The 22329-nt window shown below is 22.4% G+C and overlaps 1 protein-coding gene across 4 annotated transcripts in view; it reads right to left on the bottom strand.

Annotated features, from left to right (window-relative positions):
• LOC108003765 (potassium voltage-gated channel protein Shab) overlaps positions 1–22329 on the bottom strand; it is a 68522-nt gene that overhangs the window by 36852 nt on the left and 9341 nt on the right. For all 4 annotated transcript variants that reach the window (XR_009831271.1, XM_062080003.1, XM_062080004.1 and 1 more), the window contains exons 2-4: positions 19086–20409; positions 9507–10353; positions 3366–3661 (exon numbers count right to left, since the gene is read on the bottom strand). Coding sequence is in view for 3 of the 4 variants with exons in the window: in XM_062080003.1 (XP_061935987.1) it covers positions 3366–3661; positions 9507–10353; positions 19086–20147 (2205 nt within the window). In the remaining variant the exon portion in view is untranslated. The remainder of the gene's footprint in view (positions 1–3365; positions 3662–9506; positions 10354–19085; positions 20410–22329) is intronic.

Below are 22329 nucleotides of genomic sequence, written 5' to 3'. Positions count from 1 at the left end.
TATATTAGGATATTAATAAATTTGTGAGATATCTTTGAGAAATCTATTCTACAAGACAATACAAATAAAAAAAAATTGTCTCGACTGAGACTTATTTTATTACATTATAAGTAATTTAAGATTGTGTTAAAAAAAAAAGATGAAAACAAAATGTAAGAGACAACAATATTGTAAGAGAGATAGAGTGATCTATTTGTTTTGTTTAACATAAGCATCAATTGCTTATAATTATAACTTTAACCGATATTTTTATTTACGAACTTTTATGTATATTTTGATTGATTCTTTAGAATCAATTCTCTAAAAATTTCATAGAATTATTAACATCCCATTTATATGTAATAATACAAATAAAATTGTATATATAAAAAAAATATAAAAATATATTAAAAATTACATCATCCTCAAATTTGATTAAAATGACTATTAGTTTATTATTAGTTTGCATCCAATGCGATCGCATTGATGTCCTGATAATTGTGTCATTAGTAACTATATGTGAATACTAGAAATTTACAAACGATTTTCTTTACAGACGGGCTCGAATTTCTTTCTATCAAATTAAATATAAATTTATATTCAATTTTTTACTATCATCAAATATATGATTAATTGTCATAATTAATTAATTAATAAAATAATATATATATGAAAAATGTATCATAATATATGTATATATCTTGAAATAGAGAAATATAAAGATTATTTTATAATATACATAACATATCATAGATAGAAATGTATAAATTATAATAAAAGAGAGTTAAACTAATGTATAATATGTAATAATTTTGAATATATAATCGAATATATAAATGTTTATTTATGGAAAAACATTGATCATTGCTAAAATAAATTATAATTCTTATTTTAAATATAAATTGCTTTTACCATAAAAAATGAAGAGATTGAAAAAATAAATAATAAATGATATATGATAGAAATAATTACACACATATAAAATATATTTATATATAATTCGAAATGATCATTTAGCAAATAAATTCCTATTATTTTCGAATTTCGAACATATTTTTGTATAAGTTATTTCATTATATTTATTCGTTATTATTTCTCATATAATTTATATTAAAAAAATATCTTAAATTCCGCATATTTTGAATATGATTTTTCTAGATTTTTTTATTAATATATTTTGTAATACTTTTAATTTATTTACTTTTAATATATTTGATATATAAAATAAATTTAAATATATTATAAAAAATATATAGTAGGGATTTTCTTAATACCGAACGGATTATATTAGCTGTATCTCTAATAATTGAAATGCTATTAAGTTCTTATTTGCTCTAATTATATTAGTAAAAATAAACATAGATTTTTTTTCGACATATTTCACATGTATATAAATAAAAGAGATGTTGCCGTTTACCAATAAATCTGTGTATCATATTTTATAAACTTTAAATTATTATATTTACCAATTTTCGTAATCAAAAGACATGAATATGAATTACATTTATATTGTATTATTATACCGTTTGATTGATAATTTTTATTTTTATATTTTGTATTTTAAACAGATTTTTATAAAAAAAATATTTTTAATATACGAGTTTTTATTATTTTTTGATAAGTATTCTTTTTAAATATTCTTTTTTAATGATTTTCGTATTTTGCATATTTGAATACTGATTTTCACGAAAAGAACTTAATGCATTATAATAGTTCTGATTCTGAACATTGAACATTGTCTCTTATTATCATATAACATCTCAATCTTGTATAATCTCTATTCATGTCTAAATTTAAAAAAAAAATCATATCATAATGAGATATTAAATTTAAAAATTATCAAAATTTTTCGCTATATTTAATCTTTAATTCATTCCATTAAAAAAATAATGAATCAATAAAAAATATTTATAATCTAAAAATACTTTATAAAAAGATGGATGAAGAAGTATCAATCATACAACCTTTTAGTAGTACAGAATTTAAAAAAACATTATAAAATTGTTATTAAATTAATGATGCGAAAATAAAATGAAAAAAAATAATTGAAAAATAAAACAAATGATAAATAGATTGGAGGAAATAAAATATTAAGCTAAGAAAAGAAAATGAAGAGATCGTCTATGATTTGTTTAGAAAATAACGAAGAAGACTGGATATAAGTTTAAACTAACAAAAATAAGCACAGCAAATTGATTATATTGATTTATATCGATTGTATTGATGACTATTCAAATAATTACGATCGTTATAAATTATATTAAAATTATTCCGAATTATATTAATTTTCGATATATCAAATATTAAATACTACTTTTTAATTTTTCGAAAATTTTATATCAAAATTTGATTAATTTAAGATAATTATTACGATAATTTTAACTATTTTGTATCTTATTTTGGTATCTTAATATATTATAATATTTTTAATTTATGAATAAGGCAACATAAAAAGAATAGATTTTCTATTTATTCGAGAAAAAGCTTAAATGTTCGTTATTAAAGGAACTCTTATAGAAAAAATACAAAAAATACGAAATTTAAATTAAATTGTTGCTTATTTATTTTATTATTATTATTAGATTAGATTAGATTAGATTATTTATTTATTTTTTTTCTTATTTTCAGCAAATATAAGCTTATACTACAAGACTTTTATAATTTTAAATTTTCATTTTTTATCTAATAGAATCTTACAAAAATAAATCAAAAATGCTCTTGAAAGTTAGTAAGTAGTATAGTAAAAAAATAATAATTCTATATATACTGTATTTATTAAAATAAAATCAGTGTTTAATTAATTTGATTAAATTCATTTATCTGAATATAAAATCCTATAATAATAATTAATTTATTAAAATAATAAATTAATTTTAATTCTATATTATTTGTACATAAATAGGTATTTATCTTCTCAAATGAAATTTTAATTTATGAAATATTTTTTTCAATTTATTTGAGATATATATGGAAATATGGAAATCATAATGGCATATCTCGTATTTTTTTTTTACAAAAATATTTTTCAGATATAATTTTATAAGAATATTTTTTTTAAAGCCTTTATGAATAACTTTATGAATAAAAATAATAAATTTTTAATAAAAATTTGCTAAATTTTCATTTTATGTTTTTCAAATCACAAATTATTTAAATGTTATTTAAATTTAAATTTAAATTCGATCTAAAACATGAAAAACTACTTGTTTATGAATAACGCTTATCAAATGATGACATTTATAATAAACTAAATGAAAATCGAGCCCTGTCTTATCAAAGTATGATCAAATGCCCATGCATGCCTAGTTTTCAGGCGCACACACACAAAACACACATCAAAAATAATACTAATAATCATTTATATGAATTTTAACGGCGGGACTTACGCTAGGTGTTGTATTGCCTTGATTCACATGAGCCGGTACATCGTCGTGAAAATAATCGTCGGTCTGTGTTCCAGGTATACTTTGAGCAAAGTCCAACAGACGACGGTTTGGGCTGTCCGGTGTAGTCGGCATATCATTAGGTAAATTTGGGAAGCAAGATGAGGCACTACGACGATGTCGCGAAAGACTATAATGCTCATAGTTACGATAACAACCAGGCCCGGTTTGAGCAGGTCCACGTCCGCACGCAGATTCTCCTTCGGTGCTGTTACCATCCACGCCGGACATATTGTGACCTGGAAACAGGTTCCGCGTCCGTTCTGTCTTTTACAATGCCGTTACGATATCAACCTTGACGCAAGAATAGGCAAGGATTTACTTCAATTTTTACACTTGTCTTGAATAACATATTCCAATATGAGAGAAAGAGAAAAAGAGAAGAGAAAGTGAAAAAGAAAAGGAAAACATGCAACGATTTTTTTAAGAAGAAATTTTTTGATTTAAGAAATAAGATTAATTCAATAAATATGAATAATGGGAATCATGTCTCGGTTTGGTCCGGCGTGGTAGGTTGATGAATCGTTAAATGGATAAAAAGCGCAGCAAAATAAATAGACAAAATCATATATACAAATTAACATATTACTAATTTTTTTAGTTTTATTAATTTATTAATTTTTAGTAATTTTTTTAGCCTTATGATTTCGAATTTATATACAATATGTCTTTTTTCTATAATTGATATATCTCATATAGCAATAAAATATCAATAATTTTTTATTTTAATTAAAATAGCTACTGTTATTTACAATAATATTACAATAATATTATATTTGTAATATATATTTATAATATAATATAATAGTAAATATTTGATTTTTTTTAATTTCATATCTATAATTATGTATATAAATACATATATGTATACATATATAAAATTATACCATAAGATTTACTCTTTGAAATAAAATATTTATATAAAATTCTAAAAATAAATAATTATTATTTTGTTTAATTTTGTGTTTGTATATAATAATTGTTATTGTATTGTATTTAGAATAATTTTGCAACAGAATTACGTTTTTACTTTTTTTAGAATTTTAATAGAAGCTGTTATGTCAGTGAAATGTTTATTTATTACACTACACATGTATTACGTTTATTTATTTCATTATATATGCATAAATCATGAATATGTTTTAAAAAATTAAAAAAATCCTGACACTATTATAAATACTTAAATATAATAATCATGCATTTATTAAAAGTTGAAGTATAGTAACATCGAATAATTTTAAGAATTGACATAATATTATATATATATTTTATGAATAAAATATATTTTAAGAAATATCTTAAATAAACTTTATTTTAACCACATAAAAATCAAATTTTATTAAAAATTTTATTAGTTTTTATAACATTACTATATTTATTATCTAATTGTAAAAATTGTAAATATTATATTCTGTATAGTATTGTGAATGTATATTTTTCCATATATATGTATTTTTTTCCATATATATTTTTTTCTATTTTGAGAATAATTTGTATTTACATGCAATATAATTCCATACTATTTTGTATTATTGATGTTCTATAATAATATTAATTAATATAATTTTATGATATATGATTATAAATGATTATATATTTAATAATAGTAACTTTTTATTAATAATGAATGTATTTATTAAAGAAAGAAGAAATCAATCATTGAATTATAAATTGGATTAAAATGGATAATAATAAAAAATAGCGTAAACCGATATATATGTATACATATATATATGTATATATATACATATACATATATATATAAATAAGACATTAATATGTCTTAAAAATTGTTGTCAACCATCCACGCCGAATATCTAATGGTTTGGGAAGAGATTCATGTATTTTCTTATATCCTAATAAGTTTATTAATCTTGGCGTAAGTGGAATAAAAAGATAGAGTGATTATAATTAATATATTAAATATTAATTAATGCTAAATCCGATAATAAATAAATTTTGATAATTATTAAATGTTTAATTAATTGATCTTTTATATTTTTATATATTTTTCGATAAAATAGAAAATATATAAAATAAAATTTATGATAAACTTAGTTAATTAATTAATTGATTATAAAATTATTATAATAAAAGATTATATATTATAATAAAAGATATAGATGTATCAAAAATGTCACTAATGTTTATTATAAACATGATATGCGATCAAAATGATAATTAGTTTCAAATAGAATGAAATTCTCAGATACTAAATATTAAAATAATTGATTAATTTTTAAATGAAGAATTTTTAAATGATGTCCTGATTTAGTCCGGCGTGGTAGGCTGCTTTCTTATCTATACGTATGTATACTGTATATCGAGAAAGTAGCATAAGCAAAAAGATATCAATAAAATAACTGTTTACTATCACGTCGGACATTTCATAGTTTTTTATTATTCAATCTTGATTAAGTCAGTATTATTTAAAGTTAGTATTATTTAAAATTTTGATCAAGTGCCAGATATTAATAGTTCCAAATACAGTGATAAATCATTAGTTTGAAAATTAAATTTCGGTTTGTCCGGCGTGGTAGGTTGATCGTTAGATAATTTGAGGAAGCAGCAGAAAAATGAGACACTGCAATGACGCCACGAGGGACCGTAATGTTCATAATTAGGATAACAGCCTGACCTGATCTGGGCAGGACTGCGTCCGTACACGGATTCCCCCTCCTTGCTGTTACCATCCACGCCGGACATATCGTGACCTGAAAACATCTTCGGTATCCATTATGTTTTTCATTATATGCCATCAATTCATCAACCTTGACGCAGGATTAGCGAGGTTTCCATTCGAAAATGTACGAAAATTATACAATAATGTATATGAATCTAAATATGTGAATATATGGATGGATTATGATTATAAAACTAGATGATTGTATTTTCTATGAAGCAAAAATTGATAGACAAAATGAATATATCGCCATAATCATAATAATAAATGATAACATTATTTCATATTATTTTCTTATATACGCATATATATAATTATATATAATTTATATATATATATATGAATATATAATATATAATTTATGAATACTTACAATACCGCTCAAAAATATCCGGACACTTACTTATTTTTCTATAAGATTTTTTATAGATGATTCGATTATAAAATTATAGATAAAAGAATTTACTATAATTAGATATATTTTTTATGATTGTTATAAATATTAATAATATTAATATAACGTTTATACAATACGACATGTTTAAATTTATTGTTAAAAATATATAATAATATTTTAATTAAATTTATATTTATTTAATTAAATTTTTTAAATTACATGTAAACATGTAATATTTAATATTTAATAATAAACTGTTTATAATGTCTATAATATATAATACCTAGAATATTCAAAACTAATTTGTTATTTAAAATGTTTTTTATTTTATTGTACAATTTTTTTTTAGATTACAAAAAATAAATTAAAATGGTTTAAAATATATATAATATAAGAAAGTTTTGTTATATTTGTATTTATACATTATAATTTCTTTACAGTATTTTTTTAAAATAATATTCTATATTAAAGTATATTATAAAAGAATCGATTTAAATAAATTAATGATTTCTTCGATATTACGATTATTTTTTAAATTAAAAAAAAAATCAAAAAATAATTTAAATCAAATAAAGATGAATTTTTTAAATTGACTTAAATTAATTATTTCAATGATACTCAAGTACATTTTAATGTAAATTTTTTGTTTAAAAATTATATTATTTAAAATATATTAAAAAATATATTATTTCGTAATTTTTTTAAATAAATAATTTAATTTCATAATTTGTTAATTTAAAAAAAAGATGATAACTCATTAATTTGTAATTAATTTATAAATTTTAATAAAATTTATGTTAGTTATCATCCGGATATATATAAGCGCTAATGTATATATTGTACACATTACATTAATGAAAAAAATCAATGAAAGAATAATTTTATATTACAGTTTAGTAGCAGTGTTTTTCTAAGAGTGTAGTCTCATATATTACCTTGCTCCTGCGCCAGAACTGATAAATTTATCATTCTTGCGTCAGGGTTGATAAATTGTTAACGTTTTGTTAAATTATTTTTATTTTTTTTTTTTGGAAATCGCATCCGTATATTAGTATTAAGTAATAAATTTATGATTGGTGAAAATAATAAGTAAGTATTATTAGTGAGAATAGAATACTAAAATATACTATCACTTTGGAATACTATTGCACCTTGTTAATTGAATAAATTGAAATGATTATTTTTTATTTTATTATGACATTAAATTATTTTTAATTAATTCATTTTTCATTAACTTTTGTAATATAAATTGGGATCATTATTTTTACATTTTCATTAATAAAAAAATGAACATGAAATTTCATTTAAAAAAGTGAAATTTGCAAAACCATATGAACGACAAAAATCTTAAATGATATGAGAAAAAACGATCCATTTAAGATCATTACTTGACAAACAGCAAAATTCGCGTCACAGCCGAGTTTTCCGAATATAACACGAAAACTGTAATTATAACTGATGATTATAATATTGATCTTATGATGAAAAAGCACATATACTCGAAATACAGTACGTTTTAAAAATATACCAACCCCTAATATTTAAATTTTCTGACCTTTCAGTAAAAAAATCATTATATATAAATATGTCTTATCTTTATAATAAAAAAAAATAAATATATAAAAAATAAAACTATAAGAATATAAAGAATATTAAATTTTTATATATAAAATGGATCATTCTATTCTACAGTAATATTATTATTTCTATAAAAAAATAAAAATAAAGTTATATAATTTTGAGAAAAAATATTAGTGAAACGAAATTTTTTTAGATCATGATGCTTTGGAGATTTGAAAAAATTTTCCACTTTTTAAATAAAAACATATAATCAAAATAGAAAATATATTAATTTATTATATATATATATTTTTTTATTTATATATTATATTTCTTTTACAGTAAGATTATATCTTATTTTCTAAATATAAAACTTCAAGTTTTATGTTTTTCAGGTTTTTAGTAATTATTTCAAAATGAGATGTCAAAATAAAAAATAAAATATTCAAACTGCAATGCATGAAGAAATTTTTAGCAAAAATATATTAAAGAAAAAAAAAGCTTTGAATTTTTTTAAATTTAAATAATTTTGCATTGAATTTAAATGATAATCTAAATAAAAATGAATGATAATCTAAAAAATAATATTAATATAAGTCATATATATTTCATAATTTTCGAACTAAACTTTTTTGAATTTTTTTTGTGAGTTATAAAACTTGCATATACTTGAATATTATATCAATGAAAAATGTATCTTCAAGATTTCAATTCGTTTTTTATTCAGATGAGTGTAGCTTGTTTCATAATTTATCGATTTAAGAGACAGACACTATATATACATTTAACAAGATAATAAAATAACATCAAATAATGATATTATAAAAAACATATAAAATATATAAAAATATAAAATATAAAAATATGTAAAAAAAAATATAAAATATAGAAATATAGAAAATATAAAAAAAATTATCAATAAATTATTTGATAAAATATTTTATTAGCATCTGATAGAATATATCATTTAAAACATAAAAAATCTTATTAGAAATATATTTATTTCTATATATGAAAAAAGATATAATTTATTGATCAGATATAATTACTATATATATATATATATATATATATATATATATATACACATATATATATATATATATATATATATATGATAAGTATAAGTTAGAAGTTTCATTTGGGGTTGGTATATTTATGAAATATTATTAGAATACTATTTTTTCAATTAAATTTATCATCCCCATTGAAGAATCATCATAATCATAATCCTGAAAAATTATTTAGATATAATTATAAATACCTATATAAATTAGGTATAATTATAATTATAAATTATAATTTCTATTTCTACATTCAATATGTTCGTGCTAATATTCTTTACCAAAAACCCATATCATTCAATTTTTAAAGAGTTGGTATATTTTTGAATCGTACCATAGAAAGAGTAGTGTGTATATCCTCCTCGTGGTCCGTCGCTTACCAGTATCGACGATGACATCGATGAGATCCATGCTTTTGGCGAAAGCGTCCCTCAGATTGATGTGATGGAACGATACAATGCTGCCTTCTCTCTTTGCCCTCTCAAGGGCCTCGCGCCTCTTAAGGGCTTTCTCTCGTCTCATCTGGTTTTTGTAGAACTCGGCGAAATTGTTAACGATAATGGGAATGGGCAACGCGATTACCAGGACACCACATATACAACACACACTGCCGATCACCTTGCCGAGCGGGGTCGTGGGGTAGATGTCGCCGTATCCGACGGTGGTCATCGTGATGCCCGCCCACCAAAAGGTTTCTGGAATGCTTATGAATTTGGTCCCGGGTTCCTCCTTCTCAGCGAAGTAGGCGAGACTCGAGAATATAAGGACGCCCATCGCCAGGAAGAGCATTAGCAGGCCCAGCTCCTTGTACGAGTTACGCAAGGTGAAGCCAAGGCTCTGCAGCCCGGTCGAGTGGCGGGCCAGCTTCAGGATCCTCAGGATCCGCATTATACGAAAGATTTGCACTACCCTGCGCACGTCCTGGAACTGGTCGGTCGCGTTCTTGTTCGTCTCGACCAGGAACAGAGATACGTAATATGGCAATATTGCCAATAAATCGATCACATTTAGACCGCCTTTGAAGAACTTCCATTTGTCCGGTGAAGCACTGAACCTAAGCAAGTACTCGAGTGTAAACCATGTGATGCATACAGCTTCCACCATAGCGAGTTGCGGATTATCTTGAAAATTTCCCTTTTCATCATTTACTTGCATACTAGGAATGGTGTTGAGAGTTAGCGCAATCGTCGAAAGCACAATAAAGAGTATTGATATCACAGCTATCACCTGGAAAACCGATGGATCAACTAATCAAACCAAATACATCGATCGTTCAATCCTCTATTTTATTGTGATTAAACAAAAAATACTTGTTCCTTTTGAAAATTTTCCATCTTTCCGACTATATATTATAATTTTAATATTTTTATTCGTGTGACTTTATTAAATATTTTTTCTCTTAATAAATATTATTTAATGAAAGATATTAGAATAAAATTTAACTTTTTAATTATTATTTTACTGAAAATTGTCAATGAAATAAATCAACAAGAAGAATAGAATTTTCTAACCATGATACGATAGAAAAACGAAACTATCATAAATATTCTGATTATACTACCATTTATCATGATACTTAAAAAAAATAATAAACAATTGTATTAGAAATGAAATTGCTGTCGATTATCTATCATCAAGAATGTATATAAAAATATTTTCCAATTTGAATGAATTTCCAATTTGGTGAAAAATATGAAGAAAAATAATGTTTTATTTAGCCTGCACTTTTATAAGCAACAATGACTACCAAAAACAGGGAAAATATTAAAAGCTCTCACTGCATGGAAGCGTTTAAAAATATGTATCAAATTATACACCAAATAACAATATATTTGATCATTGACAAAATAGAAGAAAAGCATAAGTAGTAATTTACACGTATGAAAAAATGACAATACGAAGCAAGCAACAATTTGCATACGTAAAGAAGCTTATTATCTCAATAGTTATTATCCTTGTAGTGAATAATGAATTTCTTCTAATGCTTCAATGATATTATATTTGAATTACGAAAATTTGATAAAAAGACAGTAGTGCAAAAGGATCCCTTTATAGACGACTGTACGACCAAGGACAAAAAAGAATCGCTTGAAATATTCCTATCGTGAAACCTCCAAACGACTTCGAAATGATGTCGAGAAATAAAGGATAAAAGGAGGACGTAAATGCGGATTACTATAACGTTCTAAAGCATTTTCTGCGAAACTGAGGACTCGAATGAATGCAGTGAACAGAATCGCTGAAAACTGCTATAGAAACGTATAGATATCCATATATTTGCACCAAATAATATCTCGTCGTTTGAAGGCAGTCTGCCCGACGTCGCTCGACTTATACAATTTATATTTTGTACATTGCTCGGCATGCGTATTTAACACATGTTCGTTATTCCCTTCAAAACCCCGCTCCCTTTGGTCCACATCCTCGACCAACATAAGTACCCAAACTACAGATAAACTATTTATAATACCTATAAATTAGCCACGCTAGTGCAATCGCTATAAAGCGAAATCAATTCGTTGCTTTAGAGAAAGAAGTTGACAAAAATTACTGGATCTGTTTAACTGAAATAAATATAGCGTTTGCTTTGCTTATTTGTACTACAGGTAACATAAACTCGTACACTCGGAAGTAATGATTTATTTTTATATAATACATATATATTTTTTCATTAATTTTCATTAATTAACTCTTTGCAATTATTGAATCTAAGTAGAGTCAATATTTCATTTAGACTTATTTATTTTTATTTTTAATACAATTACTAATATGATTACAAAGGATTAATATGTTATTGGCGTTTAAAATATATATTTATAATATATTAAATTTTAAAAGAATAATATTTATTTTTATTAATTTAAAAGAATGAAAGAAATATTTTTGTAAATATTATTTTGTTTACCAAACTAAAATAATTTGGCTTCCGAGTGTGTAAGATTGGTGCAAGTTTAAAAGCAAAAAGTGAAGAAAAAAAGGAAGATAAAAAAGGGCTGTTGCATCCACAGCTTATCATGCAATTAACTGCGATGCTTTTCGTGAATACGCTAAATTTTTGTTAGTTATAAAAAGTCGATATCTTGAAACTTATATATTTAGATTAAAAATACATAAAAAATAATTGATTAAGCTTGCGTCAGTGCAAACTTGTGCAAAACACTTGTGCATAATATTAAAAGTCGTTGCAGAAAGCTGTGTTATGCAATTCATTTTTTTTTTGTAATACGAATTATATTATATGGAATACGAATTAAATTAATAAAAAAGAAAAGATTCGAAGAAAAGATTGAAGCTAATAGCGGATATTGCAAAACATTGTAATTTTATTGAAATTCAAAAGAATGTTTAAAGTGCAATCGATGAAAAATATAAACTATATTTCTATATTCTTCTAAAATATATTAAAGATCGATTGATGAATGGATTACTCACAGCTTTTGTTTATTCTCGCAATTGTGCTATGAAAATAATTCGTTATAAATGAATGTTAATTAAATAGATCAATAAGTTTCCAATATTTAAAAATTTTATAAATAAGAAATGTCTCTAGTAAATATTTATGTATAAAATTCTTTTATTATTATTGGATTAGTGAAAAAATTATTTTTTACTTTACTAATAATAAAATGTCGTTAATTATGATATATTCAATTTTAAATAAAATTATTTAATCTTTTATAATCATAAAATTCTTAAATTATCGTCTAAATTTAAAAATTAATTTAGATTCAAAATAGTTGTCAAATTGCATATAGCATTTGTAAAATAAAAAATATAAAATGTTTGACAATGTCTGTTTTTAATTAATTATATAAATTGTTAAAAAAATATTTCAGGTATTTAAATTTTTGTACATAAAAAAAAATTAAAGAACATTCTATTTTTCAAACAAAAATTTAGCAGTATTTATACGTTTGTAATATCAAAGTTGCAAATTTATTTATATTTCATAATAAAAACTTTGAAATAAATTTTTATCAAAAATATATTATTGATTAAAAATATTTTGAAAGAAATTATTATCTTAAATCATTTATACAAAATTTAAATTATTTCACAAATCACATATATTTATATAAGGATTTCAATAAAATAAAAATAATTTTCTTTTGTAATTGTAAACTAAACATTTTTTTTTCATTATTCATACATTTCATTTTTTCACATTATTTTTTCACCAATCTAATATATATATAAATTTTATAAATTTATAAATTTAATATATTTTATAAATTTTGATAAAATTAATTAATACAAATTATTTTATCATGCACATATTGCCAAATAAATTATTTTTTAATATTATTTTTTATTTTTCAATTAAATAAAGTCATATTGATTAACACTTTGGTGCATGTTATTTTCTAGAAGCAAAGCAAATATAAATGGAAAATATCAATACTTAATTATACAATTTTTTTTTTGTATTTATAATATATCAAATATTTAAACTTTAAATATATATACAGATAAAGCAATAAATTGCAACAATTCGGCTCAAATCATTATTTGATATATTTTTTATCTTTTCTTTTTTTTGAAAAAATAAATAATTGCTATTGCATAATTATTTTATCAAAAATGTACTTATGTTTTTTAAGAAAAAAACTATAGATTGATGGAATCTTTTATAGTTTTTTTATACTTTTATAGTACTCTTATGTGTTATATAAATTGAAATGTTATAATTCAAATCTTATAATACATTTAAAAAAACACGTCTAAAAAATTTAAATTTAAATTTGTTATCGAGAAGAAGATATAATATATAATTTTAATATATTATTAATCAGTATGGAATTTATTATAATAATATTTTCTACAATAAATATATTTTCTTCTAATAAAATTATTAGAATAATTTTATTATTTATCAAAAAATACATATAATCCAAATAAAATAATTGCCGAGTTACATTTGAATGCTGTTTGATATTATTTCTTGTATGCAGAAAATGACTTTTTATGCATTAACTAGTACGTACTTTTGTTATTCATATATATATATATATATATATGTGTGAGATGTATGCAAATCTTTTAAAATTTTACATTAAATATATATTATTGCATTAATATTGAAACTTTTTTTTCAATATTATTTATTACTAAATATTATTAATAAATATTATTAATATATTATTATTAATATAATTAAAAATTATTATTAAAAATAATTACCTAACATTTTATGTTATAAACAATAGAGATATATTTTTATGTTAATATAATTATAATTTTTAAAATATAATTCATTTAATAAAAAACCTTGATGATAGGTAATATTATAATTATTAAAATGCTAATAATTATTTTATGATTATCAAAATCATTCATTTATGATATATTACATATTAAGCTAATTTTAATATTACTGAATAAAATATATAAATATTTTAATTTTATATTATTTTATATTATTTTATATTATAAATTTTATAATATAACAATAATGTAAATATAATTTATAATAATTATTTATTGTTCTTTGTTATAAAAAGTAAATAAATAAAGTTATCACATTAAATATCAAGTATATATTCAAGTATATATAAAATTATAATTTCTATTAAAAATATTAATTTTAAAAATATTAAAATATTTTTTCTAAAATATATTAAAATCTAAACTAAATATTTTTTATTCTTCTTTTATAAGATAAACTGAAATCAATCCAATATAACAAGTGAAATTTTAAAATTTGCATAGATCTACAATAAAATCTCCATATGAATATATATTTTTAACTAAATTTATAATATAATATAATTCAATATATTATTATTATAAATAAATAAATTTTATTTATGATGATATATTATTCTATTTGTAAATAAATTATATGAAATATTTTTATAATTGTGCAATTATATCAATATATATAATATATATATTATATACATATATTAAATACATTGACAAAGAGATTGCATTGTATTATTTAAATCCAAAGAATTCGATATAAAATAAGAAACTAAAAAAGCTGTGAGAAAATCCAATATCGTTGATATTTATACCTATATACTTTCACGAATAACTATAATTATTGACCAACAATTCCTTACGTGATTTAAATATAGTGGAAAATCAATAGTTTCTATATTATTGATGCAGAGAAATATTTTGATATATAGTAAACAGTTTTCTAGAAGGTGACTCCTCCGCGAAAATTATTCGATGAAGAATCTTTCCGTTATATTCCATTAAAAACATTATTAACATGATGTGCCAAAACCAATGAAGATTGAATAAAAGAAATGATAATTTTCTTCAAGTCAGATCGAACGTCGACATATTACATGGGAATAAGGAATACATGGGGGGGGGGTAAGAGAGAGAGAGAGAGAGAGAGAGAGAGAGAGAGAGAGAGAGAGAGAGAGAGAGAGAGAGAGAGAGAGAGAGAGAGAGAGAGAGAGAGAGAGAGAGAGAGAGAGAGAGAGAGAGAGAGAGAGAGAGAGAGAGAGAGAGAGAGAGAGAGAGAGAGAGAGAGAGAGAGAGAGAGAGAGAGATTATCTTACATTAATGTAATAAAGAAAAATCTCAGTGATATTGGAATTAGTGAAGGATACAGGTGCTATTTTAGAACCCCGCATAATACTATTTCATCTTGGAGCAACAGTGTGTGCAATGTGTATTGTTTGTGGTGTGTATGGCAAGTATTAATATGAAATAATATATTTATAAAAAAAATTTTAATTGTCTAAATATCTCATAGATTTTTTATATAATTATTGTTATAATAGTTTTATTATTCCGAATTCAACATGTATACGAAAAGAAATATATATACTATGTAATATATCTATATAGTATATATATCAATCTAAAATTCATTTTATATACTAAATAATTTATAAAATATTTTTTTTCTAATTCTACTTAATTTATTTTCTACACTTATATACAAATATTAATATGATACAAATATTGGAAATATTATGTAGAAATAAAATTATTTCTAATATTAAAAAAATACATGAAATATATTTCTTTTCGAGTAACATCAGATTCATTATATTAATGCTGATTCATTTCATTTATTTTAATGATTATGCAAAATTACGATAATTACATTTTTTTAAATAATAATTAAAAATAAATAAATAAATATATATATATATATTATATATCTACATATAATAAATATATATATACATTTTTTAATATGTACATATCGAATTGAATTCGCTGGTAACGAAATTAATATAACATTTCACAGGGAGCGGTGTCGAGAAAGAATCTACGTGATACCTGGTAATCGCGTATTATGCACTCCCATTATCGAAGGATCAAAATGATTATTATTTTAAAACATGAAATATTTTTTAAAAGTAAGTACTAAAAAAAGTTAAATTATATAATAAATGAATATAAAATTAGTAATGACGTTGTTAACACCACCTAGAAATAAAATACATATTACATATATCGACATAATGAAGCTTAAAAAATTAATAATTAATTATCTTTGATATAATGTATTGTATATTGACTTTTTTCTATTTTATATTTATACCTTGTATAAATTTTTTATTTAGATATACATATATATACATATAGTTCTATGTATATGTATATGAATATAATATTACATACATACATATACACATATCTTATTAACAATCGAATAAAATTTTATTAATAAACAAATGCATATCGATATGCATATTATATCAAGATGGAAAGATTTATCTAATTCGTATTTAATAATTAAATGAATAATACTCCAATCAAATTTCGATCAGTTTTTGAATGAAGAAAACAAAATTGATTTTTTATCAATTAAAATCAATTAGATTTACATATATTTTTCACTGGCAAGTAAATCCGATTAATTAATTAATCCGATGATTAACAATAAAACTTTATCGTTATCTGTAAATATGTGCAAGTATATCATGTATAGAATATATAGATTGAAAAGAAAATCGTTATGAAAAACACGACATGCAAAACTTTTTATTTTTCTTAATAAATTTTTACTTGTTTTATTTGTTTCATAAAAATAATGATTTAGAAGTGCTTTTTCGTTATTTTCATTTATTTTGTATTTATCATATTAACAAAAAAAGAAAGAATTATAGTTTTCAGTCGCTGACTGATTAACTTTTAAGACACATGCACAATAGTATCGAGACAGAGTTAAAAAATTTTAAGTCTTTTAAAAGTATAATTCGATAATTTTGTAAGTAATTCAAATGTAAATTATTTTATTTTATTGCTAAAATTAAAAATTGTTATAATACTATTAAAAAACTTAAATACATACTATCAGAGTATTAAAATATTCGTGGAACATTTTGGAGAATCGAATCAAACAAGAAATTAAAACAAATATAAAAGTTGATTCAAAAATTTCGATTAAGATATATTTATTGAACAATTTAAATTTTTATTAAATAAAACAAAATATCTTTCTTATTCTGTATTTCTTTTCAATTTCAAATTTCAATTATAATTTAATAAATTAATTTCAATTGATATTTAAAGTCGATTCTCCAAAAATATTCCATGAATATATTAATATTTTGTATAAATCTACATTTTAAACATATTTTTTAAATTTTTTTTTTAGATAATCATGATGAATATTAGATAAAAAATAAATTTCAGAATCTAAAATAATATAAATAAATATTTATTACAATATAGTTAAACATTTATTAAATATTAACAAATTAATTTTTTAATTTATCTCGAATGTTTTTATCAATTTATTATTCTGAAACTTTATTTAATTTAATATTATTTATAAAATATATAGTTTATATTCTAGAATTTAATTTTTTATGTATTATAAAAATTAAATAAAGAATATGTTTAAAAGAAATATAGTTGAAATAAAATATAAATCAAAACTATTCTTACAGTTCTATGATAAACGCAACATATATAATGACAAATGCATAGTTAAATAATAATATAATTTGCATTTAAGTCGTATGAATAATTTTAAAAGCAAATAATTTAAAAATTTTCAAATATCTATCTATATATAGGGATGATTTATAAAAAAGAAAAAATCTACTAAATATTTTAAAAATCAATGATAAAACTCTTTCCACGTTAAAAGTAAATATAATTATTGACTATAATCATTAAAGTCTGAGCCAGAATCTAAATTTAATCAATTGATATATATATATATACACTATTTTAATTATCATTCTACTACAAGATTAGGATTATAAAATCACATATGTTTGTACTACTTTCGTCTATAAGAGAACTATATCGAATTGATATTCTATTATCAATTTAATAGTACCTTTCTTCAAATAATAGTTCCAGTACAAACTGTAAATGTGGAGAGAGTGTAAGTAAATTAGTGAACAAAACTTCTCGTATAATAACAAAATATTAATAAACCTTTCATAAATTATTAATAAATTAAATTTTTCATTCATCATCATTTCACATCATCATTTAAAAACAAACAATTATTTAAGTATTAAAATTATTTTGAGTCTTGTATTATTTTGTTAAATTATGACAAAATGCAAAAATCATTTAAAATCAATAAACTGAAAAAAAGAAATTAAAATTACAAAATTGTCATTTCTCCAACAATTATACAATTCAAAATATGGAGAAAAATTGATTTATTTAAATCGATTTTATTAAAAGTTTAAAAAAAAAAGAAATATAAAAAGAATTATAGAAAATTTTAAGTATTTTATTAAAATTAAATCCATATAATAATAGTAAGCAATCAACGACAACCAAAATTAAAAATTTATTAATATTAATAGTATGTTTTTGTATTATTATAATATTGTTTTGGTTCAAATTCAAATTTTTTTTCATTCTGAAATACCTTTCCAATTTTTCTTCTAAATTCATTTTGAAAATTTATCCAAATTAATATACGCACAATTATCATTCCATCTTATTACTCAATAATTATTAATAAGCTTTATGTAATAAGAATATATTTGATCATTAACAATATCACTCACCCTTGCAGCGATGGATGTAGTTGGTTTCTCCAACAGATCCCATAGCCATTTCTGATATTGTGCACATTGTCCTTCGCCGAATTCTTCTTCTTCTCTTTGTCTAAGCGATTCTGCCTCTTTGCGCATCTCCTCATGTACATGTTCTTTTCTCTGATGATATTTATGTTGGCAACAACTTTCAAGATATAACTCATCGACACCCCAATATTCGAGATCATCACTAAACGCCAATACGCACATCTCGTCAACAAGATGTAGTTTTCCAGTACGATAGAAATTCAAAATTGAACTAAAAGATTTCGGATGTCGATCAAAGAAATACTCGTTGTCGATAAGAGAATAATCATCGCATAGTTCAGTAATTGCCTCGTGCGTGTTACAATCCTTCAAACGGCCTAAACGTGTATGGGGTAGCCTTTCAAGAGTACGCCATAGAACTTCGTGTTTAACACCACCGACGTTGATCGAGACTCGTCGGTTAAGAGCCTTCGACCTCATAATCATAAACGGCTCAGGCGGTAGGGACGTCATCGACCTCGAATAGGCACGCTGCTGCTGCATCTGCAGCGGCAGGGGCGGCGGCGGTGGCGGCGGCGGCAGCGGCGGCGGTGGCGGAGGCGGTGGTAGAGGCGGCGGCGTCAGGTTCACTGGTGCTACGGAACTGGTCAATCCTACGGACGATGAGAACGGAGCATATCGAACTTCCTTATTTATTCCACTGCCTCCTCCTCCACTTTTCACTCCACCGACAACGGCAACTCCTCCTAATGTCACATTTCCCCCCATATTAATCCCTGATCCTATTATTACGTTTGGCCCGATACCGATTCCTCCAAGGATTCCTCCTCCGCTACCGGTGCAACTAGCGACCGATGTACTAGTTGCACCAGCCCGCTGCAACGTCGTGCCGCCACCTTCGAACACGAAACCCTGGTCGGTGCCGATGTAGGGCACCGTGCACGACGACGACGACGATAGCACCGGGCCCGTAACCACGGTGCTTCCATTACGTTCCCCGTCCGCCAGTGTTGAGTCGTCTTCAAATCTTTTTTCACTTGGCATCAAATATATCGATGATGACCACGCCGATAGATTGGTTATAGATACAATTTTCTATTTTTCTACGTGAATTTTCTCCTCTTCTTTTTCTTTTTTTCTTGTTTCGTCTGTATTCTTTTCTTTCGTTATCTTCTTTTTCTCCTTCTTCCTCTCCTTCTTCTTCTTCCGCCTCCTCCTCGTCCAAGTTACCTTTCTTGTGCTTCATCCGTATATACGTCTATCCTCTTCCGTTGGCTCGGCTAAACCGCGCCACATCATTATCAATCTATATATATAAAAATATTAAGAATTTGTTAATTAAGATTTATCTGTTAAACGCATAATTTAATTCTTTATCAATCATTCAAAGATTTTTTATTAAATCATTCAAAGATTTTTAGAATTTAAAATTTTTATCATAATAACGAAAAATCATAAAAAAAAATACATTTTTATGAAAAAATGAAATAATAAAAATGCTTTTCTTATTCTTAAATGAAATAATTAATTTCTTTTTTTGTATTGTTATGAAATTCATTTATTACATTTTGCATTTTTATTTTTTTGCATATTTATTTCATTTATTGCATTTATTTATAATGAAATTGCTTTATGATATATGTTTTATTATTTTACAAAATGTAATACAGATTTTAATTTTTAAAATTATATAGTTTTAAAAAAATTTTCATTGTAAATTTAATATTATATGAATAAAAATATTATATTTTCTAATTATTTGAATATTTATATATTTATGAATAAAAGATAAAAAACAAATTAATTATTGATGAATTTCTTTATATCTTTATCTTCTGAAATCAAGATTGAATCAGATTGGAACTAAAAATAGCATAAGAAAATAATTTAATAAATTAGATAATTTTTTATTGTAATGGCTTTATTAATTTATTTTTTAATTCTATTAATTAAACACAAAACACGTTAATCAGTGTTCTTGGCCATATTTTTGTTTTTTTACATTCACTTCAAATGTATTGATGAATGTTCAAATAAATTTGGCTAATTATTATATAATTAATTACATTCTTATTTCATCATTTTATAAAAAATATATTAATTAATTTAAAATAATGTTTTAAATTATTATTAAAATAACCATTTTGATATTTTTCATTGAAAAAAAATAATATATGATTTTGTAAAATATTTATCTATAGTTTTTTTAATTTGTATCAATATAGTAATTATTTTGATAAATATTGACAAATAAATAATATTATTTGAGAAAATAATGCAATCCTACATTACCAGATTTTAATATTTTTTCAGCTAGTAAAATTATTGTCCAGGAAAATGTTATATGTTATTCTTTTTATTTTCAAATAAACTGAATTTTATTTTCTGTAAAATACTTGACCATTCAATAACAATTATTATTTCTCCTTAGTCAATTAAATTTCATTCAATTCTTTTTGAAACAAATAATGATAATAAAGTAATAAAGCCATTGAGTCATTGTATAGAATCATATGCTATTTTTTCTATGTCAACAAACAAAATATTGACAGAATAGATTTCATTTGATAATACCTAAAACATTATTATTAATTAGATAATTATTTGCTATTTAATATATTTATTATTTATTTTTATTAATTATTTATTATTTCAAGTTAATTATTTTTCTTTGAAAAATAAAATGTAAATATAATGAATAAATCAATTCCCAAATTCAGTATTTATGGAATTATATTATAGATGTTACTTGGAAAATCATTTTTTTTTACCAAGAAAAAAAAATTTGCATGTAAAAAATTATGAAAAATATAGCATTTGTCGATAAATCAAATGAAAAATTGATTTTATGCTTGATTAATAAAATAATTTAAAATTAATAATAATTAAAAATATTACATATATGCAATTACCAAAAATCACCTAACATTTTTATTAAGAAATAACAAAAATTACAGTCATTTACATACCATTATTTTTGATAAAAGTGATTATATAATTTAATGAAAATTTCTTAACTTTTGTTTTATAGCTTTTGTTTTGTTTCTTTTATTTTTAATATTTAAATAAACATATTTTGAAAAAATTTTTATTGTTTATTGACATATCAACAATTATTTCTATATATTATTTTTAATTCCAATAAATTTTAGAGAATAAAAAATTTTTTTAATAATTAATTTGTTTCTTAATTTTGATAAGTATAATTTTCTGTAATTTTCAATTT

The sequence above is a fragment of the Apis cerana genome, linkage group LG10 (assembly GCF_029169275.1).
Source record: "Apis cerana isolate GH-2021 linkage group LG10, AcerK_1.0, whole genome shotgun sequence".
NCBI lineage: Eukaryota > Metazoa > Arthropoda > Insecta > Hymenoptera > Apidae > Apis > Apis cerana.
Note: the sequence above shows the minus strand (reverse complement) of the source record. Positions and strands in the feature narration are given on the sequence as shown.